This window comes from Zalophus californianus, chromosome 5 (genome assembly GCF_009762305.2).
Source record: "Zalophus californianus isolate mZalCal1 chromosome 5, mZalCal1.pri.v2, whole genome shotgun sequence".
In the NCBI taxonomy this organism is placed as follows: domain Eukaryota; kingdom Metazoa; phylum Chordata; class Mammalia; order Carnivora; family Otariidae; genus Zalophus; species Zalophus californianus.
In genome coordinates, this window is record NC_045599.1 from 33,602,561 (window position 1) to 33,618,312 (window position 15,752).

The 15,752-nt window shown below is 42.2% G+C and overlaps 3 protein-coding genes across 3 annotated transcripts in view; all 3 read left to right on the forward strand.

The window, feature by feature from the left end:
- The window catches only part of LOC113929438 (protocadherin alpha-3), a 200,114-nt gene that overhangs the window by 70,359 nt on the left and 114,003 nt on the right, over window positions 1-15,752 (forward strand).
- Window positions 939-15,752, forward strand: part of LOC113928596 (protocadherin alpha-10-like) — a 97,657-nt gene continuing 82,843 nt past the window's right edge. The window contains 2 exon segments of the mRNA XM_035727648.1: window positions 939-3,601; window positions 3,603-3,724. Of these exon segments, the coding sequence (XP_035583541.1) occupies window positions 1,316-3,601; window positions 3,603-3,680 (2,364 nt within the window). The 5' untranslated portion in view covers window positions 939-1,315 and the 3' untranslated portion in view covers window positions 3,681-3,724.
- LOC118357001 (protocadherin alpha-10-like) lies at window positions 8,035-10,648 on the forward strand. Its single transcript, XM_035727682.1, has one exon. The coding sequence runs from the start codon at window positions 8,222-8,224 to the stop codon at window positions 10,646-10,648; it is 2,427 nt and encodes an 808-aa protein (XP_035583575.1). The 5' UTR covers window positions 8,035-8,221.

Below are 15,752 nucleotides of genomic sequence, written 5' to 3' on the forward strand. Positions count from 1 at the left end.
AATATAACAGAGATGAAAGCACTTGTTTCTGCAAGTGGAAATCATAAATTTTTGAATTATTTTATTTAGAATCATAATGAAGTTTATTTTTGCCCATGTAAGATGCATAGGAAAAAGTGAAACTTCTCCTTGTATAACTGATTTCTCAATAAAAGTACTTTTCTGTTTTTCTAAAGATAGGAACCACCAGCCTGTGCAGTAGTAACAGTAAAGGCATTGCAGAGTGATAATATTCTACAGGTAATAATTTTTACCAAAAAGCCTATTGGGGTCTTGACACAATGTGAAAATAAATGTGGCTAAATTGAGTCCTGAGAATATTGCCATTTATGAAGCAGGCACTCTCCTTAAGGTACAATCCTAGGCATTTAATGTATCATAATTCATATAACCACCATATTATTATTGTATGAATGTTATAAAACTGGAAACAGAGACAGAGAGGTTAAATTATTTTCCCCAAGGCACACAGTAAGTTTAAGAAGAGGAGTCAGAATGGAGATACTTCTGATGTTGAAGCCAGTGATCTTCTCTCAACTATCTAGGGATGACTGAACACCTCACAGAGAACTGATTCTTCAGATTAGGGTCTAGTAAGGTTTATTTAATCTCAAGAAAATGACAAAGAGAAGTGAATTAAGTGTCAAAACTTGAAGATATTTAGGGGTACCCGCCTTCGGCTCAAGTCATGATCCTAGGGTTCTGGGATCAAGTCCCTCATGAAGCTCCCTGCTCAATGGGGAGTCAGCTTCTCACTCTCCCTCTGCTCCTCCCCGCCACTCATTCTCTCTCTCTCAAATAAATCAGATCTTTAAAAAAACTTGAAGTGGTCTAAATTTGTTATCCAGCAAAATACTAATACACTCAGTATATACAAATATTAAGACTATTTTCAAATGTAACTAATGATAATCATGGTTGGAGAAGAAATTACCTCTCTGAGGTTCTGCACTCAAGAAAACCCTGAACTAGGGGTAAACAATAATTACTGTTAATACAAAAGAGACATCATGTGAACTTTTGGAGATCCATAGAGATACAAATACGTCAAAATAGAATGAAAAACTATGAATGAAAGACAAGTTGTTAAATTCATGGAATTGTACTTACACATCAGCCACCGGATGTCGCTGTCTTCCATAAAATGTTTTTAGAACAAAGGCATAATCCTGTTTCTCAAGGACCAGAAAGGAGCTACATTCTCAGATCTCAGCCATTTCGATAAAATTAGATGTAAGAAGTCGAATAGCAGAAGTTCAGAGAGCATGTTTGTTCTAGACTGCTGATTCATCAATTTGTTAATCGGCAGAAAGGTATGATGTTGGTCTACACACCCAGCAGCCCAAGAGCCTTGCGCCTGCTCTTGCTTCTGCTTCTCGCAGCCTGGAAGGCGGGGAGCGGCCAGGTCCATTATTCTGTCCCGGAGGAGGCTAAACACGGCACCTTCGTGGGCCGCATCGCCCAGGACTTGGGGCTGGAGCTGGCAGAGCTGGTGCCGCGCCTCTTCCGAGTGGCGTCCAAGGGTCACGGGGATCTTCTGGAGGTAAATCTGCAGAATGGCATTTTGTTTGTGAATTCTCGGATCGACCGGGAGGAGCTGTGCGGGCGGAGCGCGGAGTGCAGCATCCACTTGGAGGTGATCGTGGACAGGCCGCTGCAGGTTTTCCATGTGGAGGTGGAGGTAAAGGACATAAACGACAACCCGCCAGTCTTCTCCGTTTCAGAACAAAAGCTTTCAATACCCGAATCTCGACTGCTTGACTCTCGGTTTCCGCTAGAAGGCGCATCTGATGCGGATGTTGGAGAGAATGCAGTGCTTACTTACAGACTCAGTCCAAATGAGTTTTTCATTCTTGATATTATAAACAGAAAGGACAAAGCCAAAACCCCAGTGCTTGTTCTAGGAAAAATGCTGGATCGTGAAGAAAATCCTCAGCTTCAGTTGTTACTAACCGCAACTGATGGAGGCAAACCGGAATATACTGGATCTGTTACTCTGCTGATCTTGGTGTTGGATGCCAATGATAATGCACCTATATTTGACCGATCCGTTTATGAAGTTAAGATGTATGAAAATTCAGCGAACCAAACGTTAGTAATATGGCTAAATGCGTCTGATGCAGATGAAGGAGTAAACAAAGAAATGATATACTCATTTAGTTCTTTGGTTCCATCCAGCACAAGGCGGAAATTTCTAATGAATGAAAAAACGGGAGAAATAAGAGTAAATGACGCTATTGACTTTGAGGATAGTAACACTTATGAAATTCATGTAGATGTTACAGATAAAGGAAACCCACCTATGGTTGGTCACTGCACTGTACTAGTGGAAGTTCTGGATGAAAATGATAATTCACCCGAAGTGGTTATCACTTCTTTGGCTCTCCCGGTGCGAGAAGATGCTCAGGTGGGCAGTGTCATCGCCCTGATCAGCGTGTCCGACCGTGACTCTGGCGCCAACGGGCAGGTGACTTGCACACTAACACCCCGTGTCCCCTTCAAGCTGGTGTCCACCTTCAAGAACTACTATTCGCTGGTGCTGGACAGCGCCCTGGACCGAGAGAGCGTGTCGGACTATGCTCTGGTAGTGACCGCACGCGACGCAGGCTCGCCTTCGCTCTCCGCCACGGCCAGCGTGTCCGTGGAAGTGGCGGACGTGAACGACAACGCGCCGGCATTCGCGCAGCCCGAGTACACGGTGTTCGTGAAGGAGAACAACCCGCCCGGCTGCCACATCTTCACGGTGTCTGCGCGGGACGCCGACGCGCAGGAGAACGCGCTGGTGTCCTACTCGCTGGTGGAGCGGCGCGTGGGCGAGCGTGCGCTGTCGAGCTACGTGTCGGTGCACGCGGAGAGCGGCAAGGTGTACGCGCTGCAGCCGCTGGACCACGAGGAGCTGGAGCTGCTGCAGTTCCAAGTGAGCGCGCGCGACGCGGGCGTGCCTCCCCTGGGCAGCAACGTGACGCTGCAGGTGTTCGTGCTGGACGAGAACGACAACGCGCCCGCGCTGCTGCCGCGGCCGGGGACGGGCGGCGGCGGCGGCGGCGGCGGCGGCGCTGTGAGCGAGCTGGTGTCGCGGTCGGTGGGCGCGGGCCACGTGGTGGCGAAGGTGCGCGCGGTGGACGCCGACTCTGGCTACAACGCGTGGCTGTCGTATGAGCTGCAGCCGGCGGCGGGTGGCGCGCGCAGCCCGTTCCGCGTGGCGCTGTACACGGGCGAGATCAGCACGACGCGCACCCTGGACGAGGCGGACTCGCCGCGCCAGCGCCTGCTGGTGCTGGTGAAGGACCACGGCGAGCCGGCGCTCACGGCCACCGCCACTGTGTTGCTGTCGCTGGTGGAGAGCGGCCAGGCGCCCAAGGCGTCGTCGCGGGTGCTGGCGGGCGCCGCTGGCGCCGAGACGGCGCTGGTGGATGTCAACGTGTACCTGATCATCGCCATCTGCGCGGTGTCCAGCCTGTTGGTGCTCACGCTGCTGCTGTACACGGCGCTGCGCTGCTCGGCTCCGCCCGCGGAGGGCGCGTGCGCGCCTGGGAAGCCCACGCTGGTGTGCTCCAGCGCGGTGGGGAGCTGGTCGTACTCGCAGCAGAGGCGGCAGAGGGTGTGCTCCGCGGAGGGCCCGCCCAAGACCGACCTCATGGCCTTCAGCCCCAGCCTTCCTCCGTGTCCTGGATCTCTAAATGCGACGGAAGATCCACAAGCTTCTTTGGAGTCCTCTGGAAAGGTGGGTTGCTCAAATATTTCATTCACTTATATATTTATTTTTGAAATGTGAAAGACATTCTTATTGCAGACGGTGTTTTTAAATAGTTTTTACTCATTTATTCTAGAGATCTGCCAATATTTTCTTATTTATTATTCGGAAGTTGAATACTTTAAGTTTATACCTGCCTTTTGTATTTTGACTTCCAATTACAAATCATTAAAATCCATACATTGAGTAAATATTTACTGGGTGCTGAAATCAATTTCATTTAAAACCTGCCATGGGAATCATATTGAATTCCTAAAGCTGCGCTGCCACTGTACCTGAATACTATTCAGTGAAAAACAACTTAATTGCTACAATTAAGAATACTTCAACATCAGTCTATCTGTAGTGTAATATAGCTTATAATGCATACTATGTCCTCAGTATTCAGTGTTTTTATTTTATTTTTAATGGTACTCTATGTAAACTTGAAGTTCATTTATAAATGTCCTAATCTACGAAATTAAGGATTTTGAGCTCTTAAAATGTTTTCTCATTTTTATCTTGGTAGTGGTGGTATCTCTGTCAGTGTGTACTATTCACTTTTTTTAGCAGAAGAAAAACTTTATAGTTATTTACATAATTTTATGCAGTAGCTCTTCATGATCTCCTTTATCAGAATGAAATACTGCATTATGTTTAAGTATAAGATTTTGCACTGTGAGGAAAGAGTCATGATTACATTTAATAATGGAGAATATTTGAAAATCACTTAATTTTAAGGAGGCTGAAAATAATTACTTTAGTCCAAATTAATATGAGAAACTTGAAGAGAAAGCTAAATTGTTCTCTTAGAACATTCTCTACTGATTTGTGATCATAGCATGCAATTTATTTTATAGTTTCTCTAGTCATTTTTTAAAAAAGATTTTATTTGTTTATTTGACAGAGAGACACAGGGAGAGAGGGAACACAAGCAGGGGGAGTGAGAGAGGGAGAAGCAGGCTTCCTGCAAAACAAGGAGCCCAATGCGGGGGCTTCATCCCAGGACCCTGGGCAGACGCTTAAGGACTGAGCACTCAGGTGCCCCTCTCTAGTCATCTTAAACCAGGGTTGTGTTGGATAGGGTAGACTGTGAAATGCAAGACAATTAAATTGTAGGATGCCAACACTATCCTATTCAATATTCCTTTCTGAGACTGGTTGTTACCTGATACCTATGATTTCATTTTTGTTTATTTTGTTAAGTCCAGTGTTACCAAAAAATAATAGTGCAACTAGTTTCTTGACTCTTGTTCTTAGCAATACTTTTTGCTTTCTGTATACAAGCTGAATTTTTACTCTGTATGTGCTTCACAAATAGCTTCCAATAAAACCTGAAATATCTATTCAAGTTTAGGAACACCAAAAAGACAGTTGTGGCAGGAATTTAAGCATGGCATTGCCTTCTTATGTTAATACTTCCCATGGCCAGTCTCCAATTCTCAGAGATTACAGATGATAAGTTAATGCAGAGTATTTCAACTTGTATATAGAATTCCTTTCCCTTATATCTGTCTTCTCTTTTGGCCCTTTATGTCACTGTGTCCCCCTTGCAAAAAAATCTTATCCAAAGGTATCTCTTCATCTGAGCAATTAGTGAAACACAGAATTGTGTGTTTACCAATTTAGTCCTATTTATTTTACTTTCCTTCGGGGGGGCATGTTTAAAACATAAACATTCACCAAAAATGTAACACAACCAGTTACCATTTTATCCAGCAACATAATAATTTTTAAAGTCTTTGGAGAAGGAAATGCAGATAGGAGAGGAAATGGGGTGAGATTTCAGGAGTAGTTGAGAGCTAGCAAAGACAGATTTTACTGTTTTTAGTCTGACAATGTCTTCCTCTGTCTCTGTTTTTTTTTTTAAGATTTTATTTATTTATTTATTTGAGAAAGAGAGAGAACGAGCACACGAGCTGGGGGAGTGGCAGAGGTTGTGGGAGAAGCAGGCTCCCTGCTCATCCCAGGGACTCCATCCCAGCATCCTGGGATCCTGACCTGAGCCGAAGGCAGATGCCTAACTGACTGAGCCACCCAGGCACCCCTGTCTCTGTTTTAAGATAAATATTTTTAAAAACTTTATGGAAAGTTTCTTTCATTTAATTCAGAATTATGGAAATTTCAGAATGAAACCAGAAAATTTTCCAAATTAAGGATTTCTTTTAACATTCTTGCCAAAAAAGAAATTAGTCAATTTCTTTTAAAACTGTGACATCTTAGGAGTGCCTGGGTAGCACAGCTGGTTGAATGCCTGGCTCTTGGTTTTGGCTGGGGTTGTGATCTCATGGTTTCATGAGATTGAGCCCCACATCAGGCTCTAGTCAGCAGAGAGTCAGCTTGAGTTTCTCTCCCTCTGCCCCTCCTCCCATGTGCTCAGTCTCTCTCTCTGAAATAAATAAATAAATGTAAAAACAGTAACATTTTAATTTAATTTAATTTTTTAAAGATTTATTTATTTATTTATTTATTTATTTATTTGACAGAGAGAGACACAGCGAGAGAGGGAACACAAGCAGAGGGAGTGGGAGAGGGAGAAGCAGGCTTGCCCACAGAGCCGGGAGCCCGATGCGGGGCTCGATCCCAGGACCCTGGGATCATGACCTGAGCCGAAGGCAGACGCTTAATGACTGAGACACCCAGGTGCCCCAACATTTTAATTTTATAATCATGTTTAATATAATCTTTATTAAATGGCATTAAAATGAGGCTAATCATGAGTACTCTATAGCTCTTGATGGCATAGTATTTGTTATAGCCTATTTTAAGATGAGTAACCAAGCCATAGCTTTATTGGTATACTATAGTTATTTAGCTATATGATAGCCTTGGAATTTGAGGGCTTAAAAACTATCTTTAATGTGTACTTAACTAATGAAGCCATTCCTTAAACCAGAAATGGAATGGACCTTCAGTAAGGCATATTCTCAAAGGGACCAGATTATTTAAATCAGCAAACACAAGGAGTCATGTCTTAGTCATGTCTTTTTCTGAATTTAGCAACCCCCATGTGCTAAAATTTTTTTTGCTCCTCTTTATGTGAATGTCTTGAGTTTATGGCTTCCACAATTTAAAAAAGAATTACAAGTAGTTAGAACTATAAATCTTTTGCATAGATTTATAATCATTGAATCCTATCTTTAAAAGTGTTCCAAATGAAGACTGCCACTCACTTTCACATATAACCTAAGATTGCCTTGGGTAGCCATTTATAATTTTTTTTCAAAAGAGAAATTTGGGATTTTCCCAGTGGCTGCCATCTTATCAGAAGGATTTCAGATATTGAATAGTTGGCTTCTTAACAGTCTTGAGAATGATTAAAATATTTTTCTCTTTTAATATAAGACTGATAAGCTTTATTGCAATTGATAACAGTTGCGATGCAAATTTCCACTTGGTTTTTGCATCTGAGATAAGAACAGGAAAATAAAATTGAGTAAATTAATTCGGTTTAGAATGCTTTTATACTCTAGTCTCTGTAAACCAATTCTGGAATAAAGTGGGTATAAACAAACAGAAAATATAACTCGAATTCCTGATTCAGTGGGTTTTTGTTGGGAGGGGTTATTATTTTGCAAATAGCAATGGATATAATGCATATTTAAGTTGTCCTTCAGAATGGAAACTACAACATTCACCCTGAGCAGATACAGTAATTGAAAAAGCTCTAAAAGGAGCCAAAGATAAATATACTTTGTATTTCTAGGAGTCAGTACATGGTAAAAATCATTACTATCAAATAAAATAAATCTTTGGATAAACTGGTATGTAGCTTGCATATTAGCATTGATTTGAAACACCATTACGTTGAGGTGGTAACTTAGAGAACTTGAATCTTGAGTTATTCTCTTCACAGTTGAACTAAATATTTAGAATAATTTAACATAGTATAATTATTAAGCAATAGAAATTGTAGTGTTAGCAATAGAGTAAACTTAATAAGAGGCCATTCCAAAATGGTCAATTTCTAAAAGTCTAAAAAACACAGCATCACTAGTAACCTACAAATATGGACTTTTCGTGTTTATATACATGATAATATAGTTAGTCCAGTAGTACGTTCTCTTAGATGTCTATATCCAAGGTAAAACTTTTCTTAGGATTCTAATTTGTAAGACAAAAACCACCTTTAAAGAGCTAGTGGTCACAGATAAGGAATGTATAAAGAAAAAATAAAAGCCTACAAAGTAAAACATGGACCAATATATGAAGGAATTATGAGAGAAGCAATAGAAATGAAAGAAATAGTATAAACACAAACGTACTTCCATTTTGAGCCACAGGATGTCGTTGTTCTCCAAGGAGAGGATTCTTTAAACAGAAGAAAATTAACGATAATTCACGGGCCAGAAAGAATCTCCACGGTTTCTGTACACACCCATGTTGTTAAAATCAATTGGGATCTCAGGAACAAAGACTCGAAAAGTCTAAAAGGACTACACCTTTCCGCTCATGAAATGTTGATTTACTAACCAGAAGCGAAGCAGGATGTTAGCTTCAGGACCAGGTGGCCAGGGAACTAAGCACTTGCTGCTCTCGGTTCTGCTCCTTACAGCGTGGGAGGCCGAGAGCGGCCAAGTCCACTACTCGGTCCCGGAGGAGGCCAAACACGGCACCTTCGTGGGCCGCATCGCCCAGGACTTGGGGCTGGAGCTGGCAGAGCTGGTGCCGCGCTTCTTCCGAGTGGCGTCCAAGGGTAACGGGGATCCTCTGGAGGTAAATCTGCAGAATGGTATTTTGTTTGTGAATTCTCGGATCGACCGGGAGGAGCTGTGTGGACGGAGCGCGGAGTGCAGCATCCACCTGGAGGTGATCGTGGACAGGCCGCTGCAGGTTTTCCATGTGGTGGTGGAGGTGAAGGACATTAACGATAATCCGCCTGTATTCCCAGCAACACAAAAAAATTTGTTTATTTCCGAAACAAGGGCTCTTGACTCTCATTTTTCACTAGAGGGCGCCTCTGATGCAGATATCGGGGCCAACGCTCTGCTGACTTACAAACTGAGCCCCAGTGAGTATTTCTCTCTGGAAGTACCCACCAACGATGATCAGGTAAAACCGCTCCAACTAGTACTAAAAAAACTCTTAGACAGGGAAGTCGCTTCAGAGATTCTCTTGGTGCTCCAAGCAATTGATGGGGGCAAACCTGAGCTGACAGGTAGCACAGAGTTACACATCACAGTGCTGGATGTAAATGACAACGCCCCAGTGTTTGACAAAGCAGTCCATCGTGTAAAATTACTGGAGAATTCGAGAAACGGTACACTGGTTATTAGACTTAACGCCTCGGATTTGGATGAAGGTTCAAACAGCCACATTCTTTATTCTTTTGCAACTGATGTCTCCTCTAATACAGAAGCCTTTTTCTGCATAGATTCAGCCAGTGGAGAAATAAAAGTAAACGGAAAAATAGATTTTGAAGAAACTAAATTATGGAAACTTCAAATAGAAGCAGTTGACAAAGGAAATCCCCCGATGTTTGGTCACTGCACAATCTTGGTAGAAATCTTGGACATTAATGATAATGCTCCGGAGTTGCTAGTGACGTCACTATCGTTGTCTGTTCCAGAGGATGCTCCCCCCGGCACGGTCATTGCCCTAATCAGTGTAACTGACCGTGACTCTGGTGCCAACGGGCAGGTGACCTGCTCACTAACATCCCATGTCCCCTTCAAGCTGGTGTCCACCTTCAAGAACTACTATTCGCTGGTGCTGGACAGCGCCCTGGACCGAGAGAGCGTGTCGGACTATGCTCTGGTAGTGACCGCACGCGACGCAGGCTCGCCTTCGCTCTCCGCCACGGCCAGCGTGTCCGTGGAAGTGGCGGACGTGAACGACAACGCGCCGGCATTCGCGCAGCCCGAGTACACGGTGTTCGTGAAGGAGAACAACCCGCCCGGCTGCCACATCTTCACGGTGTCTGCGCGGGACGCCGACGCGCAGGAGAACGCGCTGGTGTCCTACTCGCTGGTGGAGCGGCGCGTGGGCGAGCGTGCGCTGTCGAGCTACGTGTCGGTGCACGCGGAGAGCGGCAAGGTGTACGCGCTGCAGCCGCTGGACCACGAGGAGCTGGAGCTGCTGCAGTTCCAAGTGAGCGCGCGCGACGCGGGCGTGCCTCCCCTGGGCAGCAACGTGACGCTGCAGGTGTTCGTGCTGGACGAGAACGACAACGCGCCCGCGCTGCTGCCGCGGCCGGGGACGGGCGGCGGCGGCGGCGCTGTGAGCGAGCTGGTGTCGCGGTCGGTGGGCGCGGGCCACGTGGTGGCGAAGGTGCGCGCGGTGGACGCCGACTCTGGCTACAACGCGTGGCTGTCGTATGAGCTGCAGCCGGCGGCGGGTGGCGCGCGCAGCCCGTTCCGCGTGGCGCTGTACACGGGCGAGATCAGCACGACGCGCACCCTGGACGAGGCGGACTCGCCGCGCCAGCGCCTGCTGGTGCTGGTGAAGGACCACGGCGAGCCGGCGCTCACGGCCACCGCCACTGTGTTGCTGTCGCTGGTGGAGAGCGGCCAGGCGCCCAAGGCGTCGTCGCGGGTGCTGGCGGGCGCCGCTGGCGCCGAGACGGCGCTGGTGGATGTCAACGTGTACCTGATCATCGCCATCTGCGCGGTGTCCAGCCTGTTGGTGCTCACGCTGCTGCTGTACACGGCGCTGCGCTGCTCGGCTCCGCCCGCGGAGGGCGCGTGCGCGCCTGGGAAGCCCACGCTGGTGTGCTCCAGCGCGGTGGGGAGCTGGTCGTACTCGCAGCAGAGGCGGCAGAGGGTGTGCTCCGGGGAGGGCCCGCCCAAGACCGACCTCATGGCCTTCAGCCCTAGTGTTCCCCCTTGTTCAAGTTCTGGAGATAGTGGAGAACAACAGGAGATTTTTGGGAATGATGTAAGTACAGTAATTCTGAATGTATTTAATGCCTGTTGATGTCAATCGCATAGTATGTTCAGCGACATTAGTGTAAGTTTATTGTTTCATTTATTTGTTTTTGTTTTGTTTTCTTGCGATGGTTTATTTTAAAACATACTGGAAGTCTAGCCATTTTTATTACTTTTCACTGAAGTCTTAATGCCAGGAACATTATTTAGTTGCTGGAAATAATAATAGTGGTAGTAATAGCAGTAATGAAACAGATGGCTAAAGCTGTCAGTAAATGAAGAAGACTAAGTCATCCAGGCAAGGATCACTGATGGGAAATGGAGGATGTAGGCAAAGCTTAAATATTCTGGTTCTCAATTTTGCAGCAAGTTCATTTTTTCTATTCATTTCCTTATTCTAATTGGTGTCCTCCCCTCATTGCATTCATGTATTAAAAATTACCATAATAATGCCTAACTTAATAATTTAGTTATTTTGAGTTTGAAATGTGTTTGAATTCTTACCTTCCTATAAACTCTAAATTTATTTATTACTAATGGGCATGGGCTGTTGAGGTGGCTTCCTTTTATAAATATTTTTGTTTCTTTATAATCAATGGCATACTTCTTTCAGATACTGGGTGAGGTTTCAACCTTACCTTTGGGGAGGACTTTACTTTTTTGTCTTTAATCCTCTCATGATTTCCTGCTTATTTTCTTCATAGTCTTCAGCTGCTTCAGATACACTACATTTTTTCTTTACTTCCTAGTGTAGTTTCAGTTTTTGCTAATTGCCTGCTGAATCTATTGCTGCTCTCCTCCAGATGAATTCATTGATTTCCTTTTTTATTTGGAAGATTTGATATTTGATCATATTTATGTTTCTTCCATTCATGGCACCCATTGTGAGGCTGTATGGAAATATTTTAGGGTAGGGTAGGAAAATTCACACTTCCTTGTGTTTTGAGTTTAAGAGAGAGTCTTCCTGTATATGTGGAAACGTGGTACTGCTGCCTGTGTCCACCAAGCCACTAGGTCTTTGAAATGACATTGATTTAAATAGCTTAAGCATAACAACCATGAAATATCTGTAAAGTCACTTCCATTTGACAATGGTGTTGTTGGTCATATTTCACAATTTGATATTGTATACTTTAGATACATTTGATGCAAAATCATGTGAATTGTTTTCTTAAGGAGATAACAGAGAACTTGTCTTTAGAGCTATAAGCAACTAAATCAATTGATGTGAAAGTTTTTTTGTTTTTTTTTTTTGCTCCAGTGTACAAGTTAGAAGCCCTTTAACTGTATTGTGTGGAGAAATAAATTATATATGATATATTTACATGTGGAGGAGAACCATGTTATGGATAGGGTAAAGTTAATAGAAATGCTGAGGAGGCGTTAGTCGCCATTTTCTACCCACAAAAGGATGATTTCCATGAAGATGAACATTAGGAAATCTTCTGAAAAGGAAAAACCAGGCCCTAATTTATTATACTGAAAATCTCTTCATCCATAGCTACAAAGTAGAACAAGAACTAACACTAATTACAAATAAACCACTACTTTATGAACTGTTTCTGTTTATTAGAACATTGTGTGAAGGACTTAAAATACGTAATTTAATTTAATCCTTATAACAACTTATAAAACACATGTGACTATCCAAATTTTAATGATGAACTAAGAGATGGTAAGATATTTTTCTAGCTTGTCTACTGCCATCCAGCTAGTACATGGTAAAAATGATACTCAAATGTATATCTTTTAGATTCTAAAGCCATTCTTTTATTCACTGTAGAGTTTTCTACAGTAAATTTTTTCTCTAATCAGGCATAGTTATGGCTAGGAAAATCAAGCCCAAAGTATATAGAGGTGAATCCTTCTTTCTGTTTTGCTTAAGAAAAAACCATGATTATCTTCATAGTTAATTTTGTGCGATGCCATAATTGAGATTTTTTTATGTTAAGTGATTTTTTTTTCTCAGAAGAGTTCATGAGCATCATTATCATTTGTTGCAATGCCACATTGAGATAGGTCTTTACATCATTCAATGTAATGTAGGTAATGTAGGTAATGAAGAGTTGCCATTGTAGGGACTAGGTATCCATTGTTTGGAAGTAATCTAAGTTAAGAAGAATCATTTTAATATATGGGAAAACCCAGAAGACTGGGGTCTGCAATGTTCTAGCAGAACACCAAAGCCAAATGACAGATATGAAAATGACCCTGTCCTTTTTATGTTGTGAATAAGGATAATGTTTTGGACAAATATAAGTGGTAATATGATTATTTCCAGGATCCTGGATATCAGCAAAGGATTCAATAAGTGTTTCCAAAATTGCATACTTCAATAACAGCTTAAAAGGTGTATATTTCCCATGAAAATCTTAAAGATTTTAATTTCTTTGTCAGAGAGAGAGACAGAGAGCACGCACAAGCAGGGGGAGTGACAGGCAGAGGGAGAAGCAGGCTCCCTGCTGAGCAAGGAGCCTGATGTGGGACTTGATCCCATGATCCCTGGGATCATGACCTAAGCCGAAGGCAGATGCTTAACCGACTGAACCACCCAGGTGTCCCTCCCATGAAAATCTTTGAATGTGTGTTGGTATTTCAGAATTCAGTCTTTTTGTGTCTGTGAGATTTGTGCTGACTGAACAAATGATCTGTGATGAAATAACTGTGTATACTTCAATAAGCCATGATAGCAAAGAGTGAAAATCAATGAGTATATCCTATAATTTTGTTAATACAATGTTGGATAGTATTTCTAATCTATTGATTTTGAAGAACCTCCTGGGTTTCCAAGAATGGTTTCAAGATTTGTTTCTCTGTTTTATGTTTTCAACAATAATATTACTAGACCTGTTATGCTGTATTAGGGGATGATGAGGACTAATAGAATATTAAACCAAGCACTCTAATATATGACCAGCAAGACATAGTAGAAACTTAAGACTAACCAGATTGGGATACCTGGGTGGCTGAGTCTGTTGAGCGTCTAACTCTTGGTTTCATCTGGGGTTGTGATCCCATGGTCATGGAATCCAGCCCCTCATGGGGCCTCTCATGGAGCCTCTGGTGGAACCCCACCTTGGGCTTCATGCTCAGCGGGGAGTCTGCTTGAGATTCTCTGCCTCTGTCCTTCCCTCTGTGTGCTCTCTCTCTCTCAAATAAATAAATAAATCTTAAAGAAAGACTAACCAGATTGGTTTAGTAAAGGTCAGGCGCAAAGTTCTTCAGTTTTCAATCAGTTTTACAAAATCAATGTTAACAATATTGATGTGAACTTCTTGGCATTAGCTTATTTCCAGATCTCAAGCGTATCCCCCCAAATGAGTTCAAAGATAGCATAATCTCTTTTATATGGATTAGTTGAGATGGTGATATCTAAAATATCATAGCTAAAATGCAAAAGAGGGGTCATTGGTTTATACAATATATCAAACTCTTTTGTGACTTGGTGTTCATCCAGTGTCTTTTCATATACTCAAAAAATACCATATTACTGGAAAGTAATTGCTAAATTAACATCTGTCTACCTTGGGTAAACTTTCTGATGTTCATCTCTCTATTTATGTTTGAGGATTCCATATTGCGTGTACCATCTCAATCCCCAATGTCTATAATGAAGTGGTTGGAGATCTCTTGCTTCCTTTTTCTCTAAAATAAATCTAACAGGCTTCAGATAGTAAGTTAAGTCTGCTGTTAATATAGTCTAATGTTATATTTTGATTAGAGGCCCTTATAACTGATTGTTTCACAGATGCATAAGATAATTCCATGTTATAAAAAGTGACAAGTCTGCTTGCTTTATTAGTTTTTTAAGAAAGAATTTTGCATTTACTAAGAGTCCTAGCAGGATGATAATATGGGGAAGAGTAAATTTGAAAAAAATGAAACAAGTCTGAAATTAGCAATAGTATGTGTGTATTCTAGATAAAGAAAAATACTAACATACAAATAAGTATACTAGTAATTTTTTCATGTGCCATTTCAATATTTTTAAATTGGAGATGGATCATCAATCATACAACAAAATACTCAAGCTAGAGTGATATTTATTCTAAATCATTTTCTACTTTAAACTTCCATTAGATCCTCTTTTCAAACCCTTAAATCCAAGGCTATATGAAAAGACAAAGACATATAACCAAGTTACATCTTCAAGCAATGATAACTCATATCAACAATTCCCATTTTCTCCTTGGTATTTTATGAAATTGAATTTACACAAACATTAAAGTCATTTGCCATTTGGTTGAATTATTATATGTGTGTGTGTGTGTGTGTGTGTGTGTGTGTTTAGCACAGTAGTATGCATTTAGAGGAGGTATAATTAGAAATCCTTTCCCTTGTTTTGGATGAACTTATGATCTCAAACCCAGAATTCTTTCAACAAGAAACAGGTCATTCAACCATTTATTGAGTGCCCACTGTGTGCTGGGAGCTCTGCTATGTGCTAGCCTACCTCATGTCACACCTAGAATGCTATAACAGCTCCCTGCTGGTCTCCTGGCTCTGGTCTTCTCCCCTTCAATCCACTTTGCGTACCTGGCCAGTCTCAGCTCTCTTAAGTCTTACCTTACTCTTTTAGTCCAGCATATCCAGTGGCTCCCCAGTGCCCCCAAGATCAAGTCCAGTTCTTTAATGTGATGCTTAAGGCTTCCATGCTCAAGCTATGCCCTCTCTAATGAAATTTCCTATCAACGGTATTGTCTCTTTGTCTGGTCCTCTCCTGTGCCTGGTATTCAGAGATGCTTAATAAGCATTTGTTAAGTGAATGAAGGAAAAAAAAATAAGTCAGCTATTTTCATGAATATATCTTGACAGATACACAAAAACCAATGTTAGTGACTTAGAAATACCAATATGGCATACACAGTTTCATGGTGACTTTTATTTATTTCATTGAATTATAATAAAATTTATTTTATAATTGAAAGACAGCTTCTTCCATATCACTGACACCATCACATAAAGGGTCATTTTGATACCTCATATTATAGTTAGTAATGTAACTTCCCTGATAAATCATGTGTGTCAGATATAAATTTCATCTACATCCATAGACTTTTCCATTGTGAATTCTGTTTTAAACACTAAATTTGAAAACATATTTTTGTTTTCCAGTGGATATAAGATTGCTTGTAACAAAAATGCAACAGTTG

Coding starts and splice junctions, on each gene's coding strand:
- LOC118357001 (XM_035727682.1), top strand. CDS start 8,222: ATGTTAGCTTCAGGACCAGGTGGCCAGGGAACTAAGCACTTGCTGCTC.